This window comes from Nerophis lumbriciformis, linkage group LG04 (genome assembly GCF_033978685.3).
Source record: "Nerophis lumbriciformis linkage group LG04, RoL_Nlum_v2.1, whole genome shotgun sequence".
Taxonomy (NCBI): Eukaryota; Metazoa; Chordata; class Actinopteri; order Syngnathiformes; family Syngnathidae; genus Nerophis; species Nerophis lumbriciformis.
In genome coordinates, this window is record NC_084551.2 from 57,905,802 (window position 1) to 57,929,930 (window position 24,129).

General features: G+C 42.3%; 1 protein-coding gene across 1 annotated transcript; it reads right to left on the bottom strand.

The window, feature by feature from the left end:
- Nucleotides 1-347: 347 nt before the first annotated feature.
- LOC133605012 (aldehyde dehydrogenase, mitochondrial-like) lies at nt 348-22,430 on the bottom strand. Its single transcript, XM_061958333.2, has 14 exons — nt 22,259-22,430; nt 20,800-20,904; nt 17,649-17,789; nt 16,725-16,804; nt 16,555-16,666; nt 13,449-13,577; nt 11,848-11,961; nt 11,525-11,627; nt 9,234-9,418; nt 7,201-7,365; nt 5,884-6,041; nt 5,712-5,826; nt 2,164-2,206; nt 348-836 (listed from the first exon to the last, which is right to left on the bottom strand). Exons 1-13 carry the CDS (start codon nt 22,370-22,372, stop codon nt 2,174-2,176), a joined length of 1,554 nt encoding a protein of 517 aa, XP_061814317.2. The 5' UTR covers nt 22,373-22,430; the 3' UTR covers nt 348-836; nt 2,164-2,173.
- Between the last annotated feature and the right edge of the window lie 1,699 nt (nt 22,431-24,129).

Consider the following 24,129-nt stretch of genomic DNA (forward strand, 5'->3'; position numbering starts at 1 on the left):
ATGTTGTCATTACTGCCACAGGTGGTGTAAAAGTTACACACATGCACTTCTCTTACACACATGTTGTGTAACACACATGGGTTTGAGGTGGGCGGGGTGTGAGCAGACACAAGTCAGGTGTGATTAAGGACGCAGAAAACAAACACACAGAGTGGATATGAATACACACACTGGGATGGATATACACACACTAATTAGTACACACACACACACACACACACACACACACACACACACACACACACACACACACACACACACACACACACACACACACACACACACACACACACACACACACACACACGCGCACAGAGATACACTTTTGATAATAATTTTGCTACAATGGTCCTTCACATTCATCTTTATTCATCTCATTGGCAACTCTGTGTGCGTGTGTGTGTGTGTGTGTGTGTGTGTGTGTGTGTATGTGTGTGTGATCCAATGTGTGTGTGTGTGAGATCCAGTGTGTGTGTATGTGATCCAAAATGTGTGTGTGTGTGTGTGTGTGTGTGTGTGTGTGTGATCCAAAATGTGTGTGTGTGTGTGTGTGTGTGTGATCCAATGTGTGTGTGTGTGTGTGTGATCCAATGTGTGTGTGTGTGTGTGTGTGTGTGTTACATTTTCATAATGAGTCAACATTTTCTGTTGTACTTTTCTTGAAGAAGATGTGTTGTTGTTGACACTCTTGTCTGCCACTCTAGAGGTCACATGTGTGATTGCTGACTAAACTAGTCGAAGTACTAGTTGAAGTACAAGTTGAAGTACTAGTTGAATACATTTGTGTAAAAAATCATTTAAAAGAGTAAAATCTGCTGAAGGAAATTTTATTTGACCTGAAGATGAAAGAAACACAAAATATGAAACACTTTCATACAACTTCTGATCAACACATTATTGCACTGTATATACACTGTAAATATACAGTATAAACACTGTAAATACACTGTAAATATACTGTATATAAACTGTATATACACTGTAAATACACTGTATATAAACTGTATATACACTGTATATACACTGTAAATACACTGTATATACACTGTAAATACACTGTATATAGCAGGGGTCACCAACGTGGTGCCCGTAAGGACCAGATGAGTCGCCCCCTGGCCTGTCCTAAAAATAGCTCAAATAGCAGCACTTACCAGTGAGCTGCCTCTATTTTTTTAAATGGTATTTATTTACTAGCAAGCTGGTCTCACTTTGCTCGACATTTTTAATTCTAAGAGAGACAAAACTCAAATAGAATTTGAAAATCCAAGAAAATATTTTTCCTTCACTAACTGACAAAGAAACAGATAACAGATTTGGTGTCCAGTTCAAAGTGTGACATGATTTATTTCCACACTTTTGTATTTGACATGAGTTATTATTTGTACAAACATGCTGCAAAGTCATTCATGATTCAAATGGGATATTGTGATTTCACAAGACTGTCTTAGAAGTCATCATTTGAAAATGTTCAATTTGAAAAATGTGCACTTAGAGAAAATAAAGTGTTGCATATTGATATTTATCTGTTTCTATATATATTTATTGTGAGAAATCATTAAGATGATCAGTGTTTCCACAAAGATAAATATCATTAATTATTAATAATAACATAGAGTTAAAGGTCAATTGAGCAAATTGGCTATTTCTGGCAATTTATTTAAGTGTGTATCAAACTGGTAGCCCCTGTGATGAGGTGGCGACTTGTCCAGGGTGTACCCCGCCTTCCGCACGATTGTAGCTGAGATAGGCTCCAGCGCCCTCCGCGACCCCGAAGGGAATAAGCGGTAGGAAATGGATGGATGGAAACTGGTAGCCCTTCGCATTAATCACTACCCAAGAAGTAGCTCTTGCTTTCAAAAAGGTTGGTGACCCCTGGTCTATACGCTGTACATACACTGTACATACACTGTATATACACTGTAAATACACTGTAATTACACTGTAAATATACTGTATATACACTGTAATTACACTGTAAAATATACTGTAAATACACAGTAATTACCTGTACATTCACTATACATACACTGTAAATACAGTGTATATACAGTGTATATACAGTGTAAATACACTGTGTATATATACTGTACATACACTGTAAATACACTAAATACTCTAATATACTGTAAATACTGTAGTAACTTTAAAGAGTTTACTACTTACTGCTTCATGCTCAGGAATTCTTCTGAGGTACTTTCATGGTCACCTGGCAACACAAACATGTACATTGTACATTATTATACTTCATCTTATACTGCAGTACACAGTCAAATATTGATGTACATTATTATACTTCATCTTGTACTGCACTACACAGCCAAATATTGATGTACATTGTATATTAATATACTTCATCTTGTACTGCACTACACAGCCAAATAATGATGTACATTGTATATTAATATACTTCATCTTGTACTGCACTACACAGCCAAATATTGATGTACATTGTATATTAATATACGTCATCTTGTACTGCACTACACAGCCAAATATTGATGTATATTGTACATTAGTATACTTCCTCTTGTACTGCACTACACAGCCAAATATTAATGTACATTGTACATTATTATACTTTTGTACTGCAGTACACAGCCAAATATTGATGTACATTGTACATTATTATACTTTTTTGTACTGCAGTACACAGCCAAATATTGATGTACATTGTATATTAATATACTTCATCTTGTACTGCACTACACAGCCAAATATTGATGTACATTGTACATTATACGTCATCTTGTACTGCACTACACAGCCAAATATTGATGTATATTGTACATTAGTATACTTCCTCTTGTACTGCACTACACAGCCAAATATTAATGTACATTGTACATTATTATACTTTTGTACTGCAGTACACAGCCAAATATTGATGTACATTGTACATTATACTTTTTTGTACTGCAGTACACAGCCAAATATTGATGTACATTGTATATTAATATACTTCATCTTGTACTGCACTACACAGCCAAATATTGATGTACATTGTATATTAATATACTTCATCTTGTACTGCACTACACAGCCAAATATTGATGTATATTGTACATTAGTATACTTCCTCTTGTACTGCACTACACAGCCAAATATTGATGTACATTGTACATTATTATACTTTTGTACTGCAGTACACAGCCAAATATTGATGTACATTGTACATTATTATACTTTTTTGTACTGCAGTACACAGCCAAATATTGATGTACATTGTACATTATACTTCATCTTATACTGCACTACACAGCCAAATATTGATGTACATTGTATATTATTATACTTCATCTTGTACTGCACTACACAGCCAAATATTGATGCACATTGTACTTCATCTTGTACTGCACTACACAGCCAAATATTGATGTACATTGTACATTATTAGACTTCTTTTTGTACTGCAGTACACAGCCAAATATTGATGTACATTGTACATTATTATACTTCCTCTTGTACTGCACTACACAGCCAAATATTAATGTACATTGTACATTATTACACTTCATCTTGTACTGCACTACACAGCCAAATATTGATGTACATTGTACATTATACTTCATCTTGTACTGCACTACAAAGCCAAATATTGATGTACATTGTACATTATTATACTTCCTCTTGTACTGCACTACACAGCCAAATATTAATGTACATTTTACATTATTACACTTCATCTTGTACTGCACTACACAGCCAAATATTGATGTACATTGTACATTATACTTCATCTTGTACTGCACTACAAAGCCAAATATTGATGTACATTGTACATTATTATACTTCATCTTGTACTGCACTACACAGCCAAATATTGATGTACATTATACTTCCTTTTGTACTGCAGTACACAGCCAAATATTAATGTACATTGTACATTATTATACTGCAGTAGAGAAACAGGTCTAGGTTGACTCGTTCCTTCATGAAGAGTTCAAAGATCAAAAGGAAAACTTTCATCTCCTTCAAAAAGGAGTAGAAGTGGTCTGCAAAAGGGAAGTACTAGCCACACCCACAGGTACACAAACAACAAAAGGGAAGTACTAGCCACACCCACAGGTACACCAACAACAAAAGGGAAGTACTAGCCACACCCACAGGTACACCAACAACAAAAGGGAAGTACTAGCCACACCCACAGGTACACCAACATCAAAAGGGAAGTACTAGCCACACCCACAGGTACACCAACAACTAAAGGGAAGTACTAGCCACACCCACAGGTACACCAACAACTAAAGGGAAGTACTAGCCACACCCACAGGTATACTAACATCAAAAGGGAAGTACTAGCCACACCCACAGGTACACCAACATCAAAAGGGAAGTACTAGCCACACCCACAGGTACACCAACAACAAAAGGGAAGTACTAGCCACCCCCACAGGTACACCAACAACAAAAGGGAAGTACTAGCCACACCCACAGGTACACCAACAACAAAAGGGAAGTACTAGCCACACCCACAGGTACACCAACAACAAAAGGGAAGTACTAGCCACACCCACAGGTACACCAACATCAAAAGGGAAGTACTAGCCACACCCACAGGTACACCAACATCAAAAGGGAAGTACTAGCCACACCCACAGGTACACCAACATCAAAAGGGAAGTACTAGCCACACCCACAGGTACACCAACAACAAAAGGGAAGCACTAGCCACACCCACAGGTACACCAACAACAAAAGGGAAGCACTAGCCACACCCACAGGTACACCAACAACAAAAGGGAAGTACTAGCCACACCCACAGGTACACCAACATCAAAAGGGAAGTGCTAGCCACACCCACAGGAAAAGGATTGCCATGGCAGAGAAGAGCTGTATGGTGTGGAAGTGTTGCGTGTGCTCATCTCTCCAGCATGGCTGCAGCCTCCTCACTTGGTCTACAGAGGGCTAAAGTATCCCACAATGCATTGCCAGCAGCCATACTGAAAGGCTAGCATGGTAGTTGGCCATACCACTACAAGTAATATTTACCAACTATTCAGTGGAAATAAGATTGCTGTGCAAGGATGGAAAAATACTACCAGTCACTCCATAAGAAGACCACCACCTGCTTGAAATCAGTGGTATGGACCACCACCACCTGCTTGAAATCAGTGGTATGGACCACCACCACCTGCTTGAAATCAGTGGTATGGACCACCACCACCTGCTTGAAATCAGTGGTATGGACCACCACCACCTACTTGAAATCAGTGGTATGGACGAGCACCTTCTTGAAATCAAGAGTATGGACGAGCACCTGCTTGAAATCAGTGGTATGGACCACCACCACCTGCTTGAAATCAAGGGTATGGACGAGCACCTGCTTGAAATCAGTGGTATGGACGAGCACCTTCTTGAAATCAGTGGTATGGACGAGCACCTGCTTGAAAGCAAGGGTATGGACCACCACCTGCTTGAAATCAGTGGTATGGACCACCACCTGCTTGAAATCAGTGGTATGGACCACCACCTGCTTGAAATCGGTGGTATGGACCACCACCTGCTTGAAATCAGTGGTACGAAAGAGCACCTTCTTGAAATCAGTGGTACGGACCACCACCACCTGCTTGAAATCAGTGGTATGGACGAGCACCTTCTTGAAATCAAGGGTATGGACGAGCACCTTCTTGAAATCAAGGGTACGGACGAGCACCTTCTTGAAATCAGTGGTATGGACGAGCACTTTCTTGAAATGAATGGTATGGACTCACCGTCTTGACCTCGGTGTAGTTGTCCAGGCCGTACTCTCCCAGCTCTCGGCCGTTTCCTGAAGCCTTGTAGCCCCCAAAGGGAGCCTGGGCCCCGAAGACGTCGTAACAGTTGATCCTGCCAGACGTGGTGACAATCAGGGGTTGTTTGAGGTGAAGGTTTGAATCCTCCTACCAGACGGTGCCAGCACGCAAGGCATGTGAGACGTAGTTGGCCTTGTCCAAGTCCTTGGTGAAGACGGCCGCCGCCAGACCGTACTTGGAGTCATTGGCTCGCTCCACCACCTCCTCCAGGGTGTGGAACTTGAGGATCTGCATGACGGGACCAAAGATCTGCAAGACAAGAAATATCCTTACTTGCCATGGCCCAGCTTTCTAGAGAGTGAAAAACTGCTAGCAAGAGGCGGCTAATGAAGATTCTACTGTTAGGCCTCCAAAACAACAACACTTCAGTTGCATAATAGCCAAGCTAGAACATTGTTCTTGTAGGCTCTAAGTTTAGTAGTCTTGTTGCTAGGCAGCCAGGAAAGTGTAGAAATACTACATTTGATCATGAATGTTTCTATATTACATAGATATTTACAGTGTGTATTCAAAACTTAGTTCCAGGTTTTTTTAATATGCGTAATCAAATAATGTGCATATATATATATATATATATATATATATATATATATATATTGTGGAGAAAGTATATATTTTTAAGAGTTCTTTCTTTTTTCATAGTCATGTTTAAAGCAGCTAATATTTTCCCACTTTGTTCTTGTATCTTATGTCCACAAGTCTGGAATGTGTGTTGGAGTATGACATACTCCCTTCTTACCATATCAGTATTACAACAAAGAAGCTGTATTCCTTTCTGGGCAGGGTGGGGACTGTTTTGGTACTCAATAAGTTGTCTCTTCCCGTTTGATTTTCAGACCGCTTCTAGATGCTGCTATTACTGCAGTGTAAGGCTGGTCTCCTAAAGCTTTAGTAAAACTTGATAATATTCCTATTCTGTCTTGATGGTCCTTCTTACTCAACATATACAGTATGTCATCTGAAAGAACTTGGGATTGACCACTGACTTTTATTTAATTGAAGAGTTTGTGTAGAGTACGTGTGCAGTACCTCCTCCCTGGTGTAGAGTACGTGTAGAGTACCTCCTCCCTGGTGTAGAGTATGTGTAGAGTACGTGTATAGTACGTGTAGAGTACCTCCTCCCTGGTGTAGAGTACGTGTATAGTACGTGTAGAGTACCTCCTCCCTGGTGTAGAGTATGTGTAGAGTACGTGTATATTACGTGTAGAGTACCTCCTCCCTGGTGTAGAGTATGTGTAGAATATGTGTAGAGTATGTGTAGAGTACCTCCTTCCTGGTGTAGAGTATGTGTAGAATATGTGTAGAGTACGTGTAGAGTATGTGTAGAGTACGTGTAGAGTACGTGTAGAGTACGTGTAGAGTATGTGTAGAGTACGTGTAGAGTACATGTAGAGTACGTGTAGAGTACCTCCTCCCTGGCGATGGTCATGTTGTCCTGCACGTCTCCAAAGACAGTAGGTTGGATGAAGTAACCTTTGTCAGAAGCCACGCCTCCTCCACACACCAGCCTGGCTCCTTCACTCTTCCCAACTCGGATGTAACCCAGAATCTTCTGGAACTGTTCCTCATCCACCTGCACATGCACACAGACTTCTCTAAAATATCATACTACTAGATAGATAGTACTTTATTGATTCCTTCAGGAGAGTTCCCTCAGGAAAATTAAAACTACTATTATACTACTATTACTACTACTACACTTCTCTAAAATATCATACTACTACACACACACACACACACACACACACACACACACACACACACACACACACACACACACACACACACACACACACACACACACACACACACAGACAGACTTCTCTAAAATATATTACTACTACTACACATACACACACTGACTTCTCTAAAATATCATACTACTACTAATACACATACACACTTCTCTAAAATATCATACTACTACTACACACACACACTTCTCTAAAATATCATACTACTACTACACGTACACACTTCTCTAAAATATCATACTACTACTACACATACACACTTCTCTAAAATATCATACTACTACACACATACACACTTCTCTAAAATATCATACTACTACACACATACACACTTCTCTAAAATATCATACTACTACACACACATACACACTTCTCTAAAATATCATATTACTACTACACGTACACACAGACTTCTCTAAAATAGTTATACATAATAAAGTATTCATCTACAAACTACTAGTAGGTAGTATAGGAGTATAGTATATGCAATATAAGTACTACTACAATATAAGTACCTGGGGTCCCTGCTCAGGGTTGAGGTCAAAAGGGTTTCTGACCACACGTGAGCGTGTTGTAAGTATATGATATGTAGTATAACTAGTGTTGTAAGTATATGATATGTAGTATAACTAGTGTTGTATGTATATGATGTGTAGTATAACTAGTGTTGTATGTATATGATGTGTAGTATAACTAGTGTTGTAAGTATATGATGTGTAGTATAACTAGTGTTGTAAGTATATGATATGTAGTATAACTAGTGTTGTAAGTATATGATGTGTAGTATAACTAGTGTTGTAAGTATATGATGTGTAGTATAACTAGTGTTGTATGTATATGATGTGTAGTATAACTAGTGTTGTATGTATATGATGTGTAGTATAACTAGTGTTGTATGTATATGATGTGTAGTATAACTAGTGTTGTAAGTATATGATATGTAGTATAACTAGTGTTGTATGTATATGATGTGTAGTATAACTAGTGTTGTATGTATATGATGTGTAGTATAACTAGTGTTGTAAGTATATGATATGTAGTATAACTAGTGTTGTAAGTATATGATATGTAGTATAACTAGTGTTGTATGTATATGTGTAGTATAACTAGTGTTGTATGTATATATGTAGTATAACTAGTGTTGTATGTATAAGATGTGTAGTATAACTAGTGTTGTAAGTATATGATATGTAGTATAACTAGTGTTGTAAGTATATGATATGTAGTATAACTAGTGTTGTATGTATATGATATGTAGTATAACTAGTGTTGTAAGTATATGATATGTAGTATAACTAGTGTTGTATGTATATGATGTGTAGTATAACTAGTGTTGTATGTATATGATGTGTAGTAGAACTAGTGTTGTAAGTATATGATATGTAGTATAACTAGTGTTATATGTATATGATGTGTAGTATAACTAGTGTTGTATGTATATGATGTGTAGTATAACTAGTGTTGTATGTATATGATGTGTAGTAGAACTAGTGTTGTAAGTATATGATATGTAGTATAACTAGTGTTATATGTATATGATGTGTAGTATAACTAGTGTTGTATGTATATGATGTGTAGTATAACTAGTGTTGTAAGTATATGATATGTAGTATAAGTATTGTTGTAAGTACATGATATGTAGTATAACTAGTGTTGTAGGTATATAATAAGTAGTAGTAGTAGTTACCTGGGGTCCCTGCTCAGTGGTTAGGTCAAAGGGGTTACCGACCACACGAGAGCGTGCGCGCTCAGCACTGCGCTGCACAAAGTCCTGGTAGATGTCTGCATGCACGAAGGTGCGAGATCCTGCACAACAACACTGGCCTTGGTTGAAGAAGAGTGCAAAGTGCGACTGTTCCACCGCATCCTCCACTGCACAACACAAACACAAATACTACTAACATTGTACACACACACACACACACACACACACACACACACACACACACACACACACACACACACACACACACACACACACACACACACACACACACACACACACACACACACACACACACACACACACACACACACACACACACACACACACACATATATACTACTCACATTGTACACACACATACTACTAACATTGTACACACTATTACTACTAACATTGTACACACACATACTACTCACATTGTACACACTAATACTACTAACATTGTACACACTATTACTACTAACAGTGTACACACACTAATACTACTCACGTTGTACACACTAATACTACTCACATTGTACACACTAATACTACTCACATTGTACATACATACACACACACACACACACACACACACACACACACACACACACACACACACACACAACTAACATTGTACTCACACAAACTACTAACATTGTACACACTAATACTACTCACATTGTACACACACATACTACTCACATTGTACACACTAATACTACTCACATTGTACATACATACATACACACACACACACACACACACACACACACACACACACACACACACACACACAACTAACATTGTACACACTAATACTACTAACATTGTACACACTAATACTAGTGTATAGTGTAGTAGTGTGTACTTCCAAGTGTAGTGTCTACTCCCAAGTGTAGTAGTGTCTACTTCCAAGTGTAGTAGTGTCTACTTCCAAGTGTAGTAGTGTCTACTCCCAAGTGTACTAGTGTCTACTTCCAAGTGTAGTAGTGTCTACTTCCAAGTGTAGTAGTGTCTACTTCCAAGTGTAGTAGTGTCTACATCCAAGTGTAGTAGTGTCTACTTCCAAGTGTAGTAGTGTCTACATCCAAGTGTAGTAGTGTCTACATCCAAGTGTAGTAGTGCGTACTTCCAAGTGTAGTAATGTGTACGGTACTTCCAAGTGTAGTAATGTGTACTTCCAAGTGTAGTAATGTGTACTTCCAAGTGTAGTAGTGTCTACTTCCAAGTGTAGTAGTGTCTACTTCCAAGTGTAGTAGTGTCTACTTCCAAGTGTAGTAGTGTCTACTTCCAAGTGTAGTAGTGTCTACTTCCAAGTGTAGTAGTGTCTACTTCCAAGTGTAGTAGTGTGTACTTCCAAGTGTAGTGTGTACTTCCAAGTGTAGTAATGTGTACTTCCAAGTGTAGTAATGTGTACTTCCAAGTGTAGTAGTGTCTACTTCCAAGTGTAGTAGTGTCTACTTCCAAGTGTAGTAGTGTCTACTTCCAAGTGTAGTAGTGTCTACTCCCAAGTGTAGTAGTGTCTACTTCCAAGTGTAGTAGTGTCTACTTCCAAGTGTAGTAGTGTCTACTTCCAAGTGTAGTAGTGTCTACTTCCAAGTGTAGTAGTGTCTACATCCAAGTGTAGTAGTGTCTACATCCAAGTGTAGTAGTGTCTACTTCCAAGTGTAGTAGTGTCTACTTCCAAGTGTAGTAGTGTCTACTTCCAAGTGTAGTAGTGTCTACATCCAAGTGTAGTAGTGTCTACATCCAAGTGTAGTAGTGTCTACTTCCAAGTGTAGTAGTGTCTACTTCCAAGTGTAGTAGTGTCTACTTCCAAGTGTAGCAGTGTGTACTTCCAAGTGTAGCAGTGTCTACTTCCAAGTGTAGTAGTGTCTACATCCAAGTGTAGTAGTGTCTACATCCAAGTGTAGTAGTGTGTACTTCCAAGTGTAGTAGTGTGTACTTCCAAGTGTAGTAATGTGTACTTCCAAGTGTAGTAATGTGTACTTCCAAGTGTAGTAGTGTCTACTTCCAAGTGTAGTAGTGTCTACTTCCAAGTGTAGTGTGTACTTCCAAGTGTAGTAGTGTCTACTTCCCAGTGTAGTAGTGTCTACTTCCAAGTGTAGTAGTGTCTACTTCCAAGTGTAGTGTGTACTTCCAAGTGTAGTAGTGTCTACTTCCAAGTGTAGTAGTGTCTACTTCCAAGTGTAGTACTGTCTACTTCCAAGTGTAGTAGTGTCTACTTCCAAGTGTAGTGTTGTGTACTTCCAAGTGTAGTGTCAGCGTACAGTTGGCATCAGATAGGATGATGTTGGGAGACTTCCCTCCCAGCTCCAGAGTGACCTTCTTCAAGTTGCTGTCACCTGACGCCTGCTGGATGAGATGACCCACCTGGTGGACACACAACAGCATTAACACACACACACACACACACACACACACACACACACACACACACACACACACACACACACACACACACACACACACACACACACACACACACACACACACACACACACACACACACACACACACACACACACACACACACACACACACACACACACACACACAAGCAAGTGAGGTAGTAAACAAAGAGTGTTCCTACCTCAGTGGAGCCTGTGAAGGCCACCTTGTCCACATCCATGTGTCTGGCAATGGCAGCTCCAGCTGTGGGGCCCATGCCTGGCAACACGTTGACCACACCTTCAGGGAAGCCCACCTTCACCAGGAGACAACAACAACACGTTGACCACACCTTCAGGGAAGCCCACTTTCACCAGGAGACAACAACAACACGTTGACCACACCTTCAGGGAAGCCCACTTTCACCAGGAGACAACAACAACACGTTGACCACACCTTCAGGGAAGCCCACCTTCACCAGGAGATGGTAGTCCGTGCCAAGTCATGACAATGTACAATGGTAGTCTGTGCCAAGTCATGATGATGTACAATAGTAGTCTGTGCCAAGTCATGACAATGTACAATGGTAGTCCGTGCCAAGTCATGACGATGTACAATGGCAGTCCGTGCCAAGTCATGATGATGTACAATGGTAGTCCGTGCCAAGTCATGACAATGTACAATGGTAGTCCGTGCCAAGTCATGACAATGTACAATGGTATTCCGTGCCAAGTCATGACGATGTACAATGGTATTCCGTGCCAAGTCATGACAATGTACAATGGTAGTCCGTGCCAAGTCATGACAATGTACAATGGTAGTCCGTGCCAAGTCATGACAATGTACAATGGTAGTCCGTGCCAAGTCATGACAATGTACAACGGTAGTTCGTGCCAAGTCATGATGATATACAATGGTAGTCTGTGCCAAGTCATGACAATGTACAATGGTAGTTCGTGCCAAGTCATGACGATGTACAATGGTAGTCCGTACCAAGTCATGACAATGTACAATGGTAGTCCATGCCAAGTCATGACGATGTACAATGGTAGTCTGTGCCAAGTCATGATAATGTACAATAGTAGTCATAACAATGTACAATGGTAGTCTGTGCCAAGTCATAAGGATGTACAATGGTAGTCTGTGCAAAGTCATGATGATGTACAATGGTAGTCTGTGCCAAGTCATAAGGATGTACAATGGTAGTCTGTGCCAAGTCATGATGATGTACAATGGTAGTCCATGCCAAGTCATGACGATGTACAATGGTTGTCCGTGCAAAGTCATAACGATGTACAATGGTAGTCTGTGCCAAGTCATGATGATGTACAATAGTAGTCATAACGATGTACAATGGTAGTCTGTGCCAAGTCATGATGATGTACAATGGTAGTCCGTGCCAAGTCATAAGGATGTACAATGGTAGTCCGTGCCAAGTCATAAGGATGTACAATGGTAGTCCGTGCCAAGTCATAAGGATGTACAATGGTAGTCCGTGCCAAGTCATAAGGATGTACAATGGTAGTCCGTGCCAAGTCATAAGGATGTACAATGGTAGTCCGTGCCAAGTCATGACGATGTACAATGGTAGTCATGAGGATGTACAATGGTAGTCATGAGGATGTACAATGGTAGTCATGAGAATGTGCAATGGTAGTCATGAGGATGTACAATGGTAGTCATGAGGATGTACAATGGTAGTCATGAGGATGTACAATGGTAGTCATGAGGATGTGCAATGGTAGTCATGAGGATGTACAATGGTAGTCATGAGGATGTACAATGGTAGTCATGATGATGTACCTGCTGGATGAGGTGTGCCACATAGAGGGCAGTGAGAGGCGTCTGCTCAGCCACTTTCATCACCACAGTGTTGCCTGTTGCAAGAGCAGGACCAAGTTTCCATGCCTGCATCAAGAGGGGGAAGTTCCACTGCAGACACACAAGAATGGTGACTACATGATTCATGTCCTAACAAGAATGGTGAATACATGGTTGAATGGTGAATACATGATTCATGTCCTAACAAGAATGGTGAATACATGATTCATGTCCTAACAAGAATGGTGAATACACGATTCATGTCCTAACAAGAATGGTGAATACTTGATTCACGTCCTAACAAGAATGGTGAATACTTGATTCATGTCCTAACAAGAATGGTGAATACTTGATTCATGTCCTAACAAGAATGGTGAATACATGATTCATGTCCTAACAAGAATGGTGAATACTTGATTCATGTCCTAACAAGAATGGTGAATATGTGATTCTTGTGCTAACAAGAATGGTGAATAGGTGATTCATGTCCTAACAAGAATGGTGAATACTTGATTCATGTCCTAACAAGAATGGTGAATACATGATTCATGTCCTAATAAGAATGGTGAATACGTGATTCATGTCCTAACAAGAATGGTGAATACTTGATTCATGTCCTAACAAGAATGGTGAATACATGATTCATGTCCTAACAAGAATGGTGAATACTTGATTCATGTCCTAACAAGAATGGTGAATACGTGATTCTTGTGCTAACAAGAATGGTGAATACGTGATTCATGTCCTAACAAGAATGGTGAATACATGATTCACGTCCTAACAAGAATGGTGAATACTTGATTCATGTCCTAACAAGAATGGTGAATATGTGATTCATGTCCTAACAAGAATGGTGAATACTTGATTCATGTCCTAACAAGAATGGTGAATACATGATTCATGTCCTAACAAGAATGGTGAATACTTGATTCATGTCCTAACAAGAATGGTGAATACGTGATTCTTGTGCTAACAAGAATGGTGAATACGTGATTCATGTCCTAACAAGAATGGTGAATACATGATTCACGTCCTAACAAGAATGGTGAATACTTGATTCATGTCCTAACAAGAATGGTGAATACATGATTCATGTCCTAACAAGAATGGTGAATACTTGATTCATGTCCTAACAAGAATGGTGAATACATGATTCATGTCCTAACAAGAATGGTGAATACATGATTCATGTCCTAACAAGAATGGTGAATACTTGATTCATGTCCTAACAAGAATGGTGAATATGTGATTCTTGTGCTAACAAGAATGGTGAATACGTGATTCATGTCCTAACAAGAATGGTGAATACTTGATTCATGTCCTAACAAGAATGGTGAATACATGATTCACATCCTAACAAGAATGGTGAATACTTGATTCATGTGCTAACAAGAATGGTGAATACTTGATTCATGTGCTAACAAGAATGGTGAATACTTGATTCATGTGCTAACAAGAATGGTGAATACTTGATTCATGTCCTAACAAGAATGGTGAATACATGATTCATGTCCTAACAAGAATGGTGAATATTTTGAACATTGCACAACAAACATGGATCATCAGCACAAATGTTTTGTTAAAATGACTTAAAGGGAAAGTGCACTTTTTAGAATGTTGTCTATCATTCACAATGCTTATGTAAGACAACATGTGTTGTTGTGTAATGCATTCTAAATAGTACAATACAGCAAGTAAGAGGTGGCTAACAATGCAGCTAATAGAAGTACACTATTAAAGTCCTCTAAATAATAATACTTCATTTACATGTGGTGAGCTGAATATTAACAAGTATTAGTGATATTATTATTATTATTATTATAAGTGCTAACACAGAAGAACTACTTTTAGTGATGCTGTGATCACAGAGAGCTAACTAGCTTATGCTGCTATATTGAGCTGCTGCATGGCCTCTGAGTTGGTGAAAATGAATTCTAGATGATAAATCATGCCTCTCCCCTGGATAGTAGAAGGTTGTAGACATAATCTGACAAGTTGGTCAACTTTGACAACCAACTTGGACCCGGAGATGGGCAGAAAGACACAAAAAGACACTTTTTTTAACCCTTCGTCATTGTACAGTAAGTGATTGTTTGCTACATGACGCTCAGTCTTTGACTAAAGCTGCATCGGTTTAGCTTCGAACACTTGTGGATCATCTTCCTTATATTCAGGCTCAAAAATAGAAGTTTCTGAATCATCATTTGTATCAAAGTAGTCTTTGTTGTTTCATCAAGTCTGCTTGATTAGTAGTCTTGTTGTTGTTGAAGGGAAAGTGAGCGTTGTGATGATCTGTGAAATTAATACTTAAAATGATCAAATATGTAACTATTATATGTTATTATGAATGTTACTAGATACTACATACATACTTACAGCGTGTATATAAAACCTTTATGGCGGCGTTTGGATGTTTTTAGAGCGCTTTACAGGCAGAATAGAGCGACTTTTAATAGCTTCATCGTTAGCTGACTTTTGCTAGCGTTTCTTTATGATTTAGAATGCACAAAGAAATAAGGTGTTCTTGTCTCACATAATGAGTGAATCATGGAGGAAATTCCAGAAAAAAGTGCTTGTCAGCTAAAGGATTTTTAAATCAACATAAAAATGACAAAATTGCTTCAGATCCTGACAAGTGGATGATGCATGAATATTTGATGGACCGCTGAAAGGATTCTTTTGCATGTCAAACTTTCATTCTTTTTTGGGCTGTTGGTTCCATTTTGATCAGAGATTTCAAATGGATTCATGGTGATTGATCACTATTTGCAGGCCTGTCGAAATGATGCACTGAAACTGAACATGAGAAGCTGCTGATGGTGTGTTTGACAAAGCAGCAGTGAAAGGATAGGTCCAAGTAAATCATTGTTACACCAAACTATTCTTTTATACGACATTCCTTTTTCAAAGCGTGACACACATTAGAACGGGGCTGTTTTTGAGGGCCCAGAACGGAGTTCCACGCCCCGCCAGGCCCGACCACAAGTCCTGAATCTAGCGGCTGATCCCTCCAAGTCATTTCTCACATGTTATGTTGGAATTAATGGAGCTTTGTCCCTGTGGGTGGAGGCGGTGAACGCACACTTACCGGTATGATCTGTCCACACACTCCAACAGGTTCATGTCTGGTGTAGCAGAAGTAATCTCCGTCAATGGGGATGGTCTTTCCTTCCCACTTGTCAGCCCAGCCTGCGTAGTACCTGGACCAAAGTACATTTGTCTGGGTTACTGCCTTACCACCATTTCCAATCCTGTTACCTGAGACATTTCACCACGTTGGGCACATCCACGGTGTAAGAGACGGCGTAGGGCTTGCCGTTGTCCAGGGTCTCCAGCTCCTACGGACACATGTGGCCTGGCTTCAAACACACCATAGAGCCAAAGACACTCTCCAACATTCGCCACCATCCATCCATTTTCTACCGACAACGGAGTCAATGAAACACGTTGAATAGTTTCTGACAACTGAGTCAATGAAACATGTTGAATAGTATCTGACAACTGAGTCAATGAAACATGTTGAATAGTTTCTGACAACTGAGTCAATGAAACATGTTGAATAGTATCTGACAACTGAGTCAATGAAACACGTTGAATAGTTTCTGACAACTGAGTCAATGAAACACGTTGAATAGTATCTGACAACTGAGTCAATGAAACATGTTGAATAGTATCTGACAACTGAGTCAATGAAACATGTTGAATAGTATCTGACAACTGAGTCAATGAAACATGTTGAATAGTTTCTGACAACTGAGTCAATGAAACACGTTGAATAGTATCTGACAACTGAGTCAATGAAACACGTTGAATAGTTTCTGACAACTGAGTCAATGAAACATGTTGAATAGTTTCTGACAACTGAGTCAATGAAACATGTTGAATAGTTTCTGACAACTGAGTCAATGAAACACGTTAAATAGTATCTGACAACTGAGTCAATGAAACATGTTGAATAGTATCTGACAACTGAGTCAATGAAACATGTTGAATAGTTTCTGACAACTGAGTCAGTCATGACCATGAACTAGCGAGTGAAAAGCTTCATTATAAACATGAACTAGCGAGTGAAAAGCTTCATTATAAACATGAACTAGCGAGTGAAAAGCTTCATTATAAACATGAACTAGCGAGTGAAAAGCTTCATTATAAACATGAACTAGCATGATGAAAGGAACTGACCGCCAGGTAGGCAGCATCCTTCTCGATGGCATCTGCCAAGCGGCTGAGAAGAAGGCCGCGATGGGAGGCATCCATTCGTCTCCATGGCGACCCCAGCCGGAAGGCATCCCGTGCTGCCTTCACTGCCTTGTCAACATCAACCTGGCAACATGGAAGGTACATCATCATCATGACATTATTTGTATTACAAGCTGGCAACATGGAAGGTACATCATCATCATGACATTAGTTGTATTACAAGCTGGCAACATGGAAGGTACATCATCATCATGACATTAGTTGTATTAATAGTTATAAACTAGTGCTCATTTCATTTACTGCTTGTATCATTGTAATAATAATAGCAAATAGTGATAAACTAGTGGTAAGGACTTTGGAGGACTAGAGTCTAGATCTGTGGTGGGACAGAACCATTGGAGGTAGGAGAACTAGGGTCTAGATCTGTGGTGGGATGTCGGAGGACTAGAGTCTAAAGAGTGTGCGACAGTCGCGACACGCTCTCTGCGACAGTCGCGACACGCTCTCTGCGACACGCTCTCTGCGACAGTCGCGACACGCTCTCTGCGACAGTCGCGACACGCTCTCTGCGACAGTCGCGACACGCTCTCTGCGACAGTCGCGACACGCTCTCTGCGACAGTCGCGACACGCTCTCTGCGACAGTCGCGACACGCTCTCTGCGACAGTCGCGACACGCTCTCTGCGACAGTCGCGACACGCTCTCTGAGACAGTCGCGACACGCTCTCTGAGACAGTCGCGACACGCTCTCTGCGACAGTCGCGACACGCTCTCTGCGACAGTCGCGACACGCTCTCTGCGACAGTCGCGACACGCTCTCTGCGACAGTCGCGACACGCTCTCTGCGACAGTCGCGACACGCTCTCTGCGACACGCTCTCTGCGACAGTCGCGACACGCTCTCTGCGACAGTCGCGACACGCTCTCTGCGACAGTCGCGACACGCTCTCTGCGACAGTCGCGACACGCTCTCTGCGACAGTCGCGACACGCTCTCTGCGACAGTCGCGACACGCTCTCTGCGACAGTCGCGACACGCTCTCTGCGACAGTCGCGACACGCTCTCTGCGACAGTCGCGACACGCTCTCTGAGACAGTCGCGACACGCTCTCTGAGACAGTCGCGACACGCTCTCTGCGACAGTCGCGACACGCTCTCTGCGACAGTCGCGACACGCTCTCTGCGACAGTCGCGACACGCTCTCTGCGACAGTCGCGACACGCTCTCTGCGACAGTCGGGACACGCTCTCTGCGACAGTCGGGACACAGTCTCTGCGACAGTCGGGACACAGTCTCTGCGACAGTCGGGACACAGTCTCTGCGACAGTCGGGACACACTCTCTGCGACAGTCGGGACACACTCTCTGCGACAGTCGGGACACACTCTCTGCGACAGTCGGGACACAGTCTCTGCGACAGTCGGGACACACTCTCTGCGACAGTCGGGACACACTCTCTGCGACAGTCGGGACACACTCTCTGCGACAGTCGGGACACACTCTCTGCGACAGTCGGGACACACTCTCTGCGACAGTCGGGACACACTCTCTGCGACAGTCGGGACACACTCTCTGCGACAGTCGGGACACACTCTCTGCGACAGTCGGGACACAGTCTCTGCGACAGTCGGGACACAGTCTCTGCGACAGTCGGGACACACTCTCTGCGACAGTCGGGACACACTCTCTGCGACAGTCGGGACACACTCTCTGCGACAGTCGGGACACACTCTCTGCGACAGTCGGGACACAGTCTCTGCGACAGTCGGGACACAGTCTCTGCGACAGTCGGGACACAGTCTCTGCGACAGTCGGGACACAGTCTCTGCGACAGTCGGGACACACTCTCTGCGACAGTCGGGACACAGTCTCTGCGACAGTCGCGACACAGTCTCTGCGACAGTCGCGACACAGTCTCTGCGACAGTCGCGACACAGTCTCTGCGACAGTCGCGACACGCTCTCTGCGACAGTCGGGACACGCTCTCTGCGACAGTCGCGACACGCTCTCTGCGACAGTCGCGACACGCTCTCTGCGACAGTCGCGACACGCTCTCTGCGACACGCTCTCTGCGACACGCTCTCTGCGACAGTCGCGACACGCTCTCTGCGACAGTCGGGACACGCTCTCTGCGACAGTCGCGACACGCTCTCTGCGACACGCTCTCTGCGACAGTCGCGACACGCTCTCTGCGACAGTCGGGACACAGTCTCTGCGACAGTCGGGACACAGTCTCTGCGACAGTCGGGACACAGTCTCTGCGACAGTCGGGACACAGTCTCTGCGACAGTCGGGACACAGTCTCTGCGACAGTCGGGACACAGTCTCTGCGACAGTCGGGACACAGTCTCTGCGACAGTCGGGACACAGTCTCTGCGACAGTCGGGACACGCTCTCTGCGACAGTCGGGACACGCTCTCTGCGACAGTCGCGACACGCTCTCTGCGACAGTCGCGACACGCTCTCTGCGACACGCTCTCTGCGACACGCTCTCTGCGACACGCTCTCTGCGACAGTCGGGACACGCTCTCTGCGACAGTCGCGACACGCTCTCTGCGACACGCTCTCTGCGACAGTCGCGACACGCTCTCTGCGACAGTCGGGACACAGTCTCTGCGACAGTCGGGACACAGTCTCTGCGACAGTCGGGACACAGTCTCTGCGACAGTCGGGACACAGTCTCTGCGACAGTCGGGACACAGTCTCTGCGACAGTCGGGACACAGTCTCTGCGACAGTCGGGACACAGTCTCTGCGACAGTCGGGACACGCTCTCTGCGACAGTCGGGACACGCTCTCTGCGACAGTCGGGACACGCTCTCTGCGACAGTCGGGACACGCTCTCTGCGACAGTCGGGACACGCTCTCTGCGACAGTCGGGACACGCTCTCTGCGACAGTCGGGACACGCTCTCTGCGACAGTCGGGACACGCTCTCTGCGACAGTCGGGACACGCTCTCTGCGACAGTCGGGACACGCTCTCTGCGACAGTCGGGACACGCTCTCTGCGACAGTCGGGACACGCTCTCTGCGACAGTCGGGACACGCTCTCTGCGACAGTCGGGACACGCTCTCTGCGACAGTCGAGACACACTCTCTGCTAACAAAAAGCCCACACAAATGTCGAGTTTGTTTACCTCACTGGCCTCAGCCACATGGCAGATGATCTCCCCCGTCGCTGGGTTGATTGTTGGGAAACTTTTTCCACTTTCTGCATCTTGCCATCGGTTGTTGATGAACAGCTGCAACACAAAGCAAAACTTAATTCATTGCTGCCAATCAAAGGACACATACTAAGAAAGTGTTGGTGCCAATCACAGGACACATACTAAGAAAGTGTTGGTGCCAATCACAGGACACATACTAAGAAAGTGTTGGTGCCAATCACAGGACACATACTAAGAAAGTGTTGGTGCCAATCACAGGACACATACTAAGAAAGTGTTGGTGCTAATCACAGGACACATACTAAGAAAGTGTTGGTGCCAATCACAGGACACATACTAAGTAAGTGTTGGTGCCAATCACAGGACACATACCAAGAAAGTGTTGGTGCCAATCACAGGACACATACTAAGTAAGTGTTGGTGCCAATCACAGGACACATACTAAGAAACTGTTGGTGCCAATCACAGGACACATACTAAGAAAGTGTTGGTGCCAATCACAGGACACATACTAAGAAAGTGTTGGTGCCAATCACAGGACACATACTAAGTAAGTGTTGGTGCTAATCACAGGACACATACTAAGTAAGTGTTGGTGCCAATCACAGGACACATACTAAGAAAGTGTTGGTGCCAATCACAGGACACATACTAAGAAAGTGTTGGTGCCAATCACAGGACACATACTAAGAAAGTGTTGGTGCCAATCACAGGACACATACTAAGTAAGTGTTGGTGCCAATCACAGGATACATACTAAGAAAGTGTTGGTGCCAATCACAGGACACATACTAAGAAAGTGTTGGTGCTAATCACAGGACACATACTAAGAAAGTGTTGGTGCCAATCACAGGACACATACTAAGAAAGTGTTGGTGCCAATCACAGGACACATACTAAGTGTTGGTGCCAATCACAGGACACATACTAATTAAGTGTTAAACACTGTTACAATATAACAGTATTATATTCACACTGTTGTTACAATAAAACAATATAAATGTGTACTTGCAAATAAAGATATACTGTTAAATCGCAATTACTACGCTGCAGTACCCTTCATTGTCCACTGCGAGGCGCTACAACATTATGTAATTATACACATTTATGGCCGAGAATAGCTGAAATATGAACCCAGAAGAAGGCGGATTTAATGTGCGCGCTGACCCAAGCTTAGATAACATAAACAAGCATGAAACAACGACTTGTGACACAAGCTTAGTCAACATAAACAAGCATGAAACAATGACTTGTGACACAAGCTTAGTTAACATAAAAAGCATGAAACAATGACTTGTGACACAAGCTTAGTTAAAATAAACAAGCATGAAACAATGACTTGAGACACAAAGCAACAGGGGCTGTCGTAAAAGCGTTGCTAGGTTACCTGGCTGTCCAAAGTACAGCACGTGTGCTCCAACTCACTTACCTTGTTAAAGTGCACTTCTGGCTGGGTGTTGGGAGCGGGGATGGCGGCCGAGTAGCGGCGCCACGACACGGCTCCCCCGCGTGGAATGATGGTGGAAGTCAGTGCGCGGAGCATGACGAACACTTTGACGCTCGCTCGTCAACCAAAACTAGCAAACTGCCAAACAATGTCGCGACTGGCTTTAAAAGCCCTTTGGCCCCGCCCACTTTCACGTCACCGTCTGCTGACCAACCCGCGACCTTTAGACAGGACACGTGACCAAAGTTTGGATACATTGCGTAAACAAATACTGGAATAAGAAGTATATGTGAATAAATACATACGAAATGTATTTCTACGTGTATTTATTGCCACATTTATCGATTTCTACATTTATTTCCACCTATATATAAGAAGTATGTGAATAAATACATACGAAATGTATTTCTACGTGTACTCATAGCCACATTTATTGATTTCTACATTTATTTCAACCTATACTGATTTCTACAATTGTATTCCCACATTTACTCATTTCCAGACGCATGAATATATTCTTTTATTTGTTTTGTTTACCTGATGTTACCTCCACCTTATGTAACATGACTAGTGTTTACCTTATGTTGCCTGCACCTTATGTAACATGACTGTTTACCTGATGTTACCTCCACCTTATGTAACATGACTAGTGTTTACCTTGTTACCTGCACCTTATGTAACATGACTGTTTACCTTATGTTGCCTGCACCTTATGTAACATGACTGTTTACCTTATGTTACCTGCACCTTATGTAACATGACTGTTTACCTTATGTTACCTGCACCTTAAGTAACATGACTAGTGTTTACCTTATGTTACCTGCATCTTATGTAACATGACTGTTTACCTTATGTTACCTGCACCTTATGTAATATGACTGTTTATCTTTTGTTACCTCCACCTTATGTAACATGACTAGTGTTTACCTTATGTCACCTGCACCTTATGTAACATGACTGTTTACCTTATGTTACATGACTGTTTACCTGATGTTACCTGCACCTTATGTGACATGACTGTTTACCTTATGTTACCTGCACCTTATGTAACATGACTGTTTAACTGATGTTACCTCCACCTTATGTAACATGACTAGTGTTTACCTTGTTACCTGCACCTTATGTAACATGACTGTTTACTTTATGTTGCCTGCACCTTATGTAAAATGACTGTTTACCTGATGTTACCTCCACCTTATGTAACATGGCTAGTGTTTACCTTATGTTACCTCCACCTTATGTAACATGACTAGTGTTTACCTTCTGTTGCCTGCACCTTATGTAACATGACTGTTTACCTGATGTTACCTCCACCTTATGTAACATGACTAGTGTTTACCTTATGTATATATAGGGACGGCGTGGCGCAGTGGAAGAGTGGCCGTGCGCGACCCGAGGGTCCCTGGTTCAATCCCCACCTAGTACCAACCTCGTCATGTCCGTTGTGTCCTGAGCAAGACACTTCACCCTTGCTCCTGATGGGTGCTGGTTAGCGCCTTGCATGGCAGCTCCCTCCATCAGTGTGTGAATGTGTGTGTGAATGGGTAAATGTGGAAGTAGTGTCAAAGCGCTTTGAGTACCTTGAAGGTAGAAAAGCGCTATACAAGTACAACCCATTTATCATTATTTATTTATTTATGTTGCCTGCACCTTATGTAACATGACTGTTTACCTTATGTTACCTGCACCTTATGTAACATGACTGTTTACCTGATGTTACCTCTACCTTATGTAACATGACTGTTTACCTGATGTTACCTGCACCTTATGTAACATGACTGTTTACCTTATGTTGCCTCCACCTTATGTAACATGACTAGTGTTTACCTTATGTTACCTGCACCTTATGTAAC

What these genes read in the sequence shown, in the direction of transcription:
- LOC133605012 (XM_061958333.2), bottom strand. Translation starts at nt 22,372, where the DNA reads ATGCTCCGCGCACTGACTTCCACCATCATTCCACGCGGGGGAGCCGTG. An exon ending in AGGATGCTGCCTACCTGGCG is followed by an intron (nt 16,805 to 17,648) that starts GTCAGTTCCTTT and finishes ATGTGTCCGTAG; the next exon opens with GAGCTGGAGACCCTGGACAA. An exon ending in TGACCATCGCCAGGGAGGAG is followed by an intron (nt 6,042 to 7,200) that starts GTACTCTACACG and finishes CTTGTCTTGCAG; the next exon opens with ATCTTTGGTCCCGTCATGCA.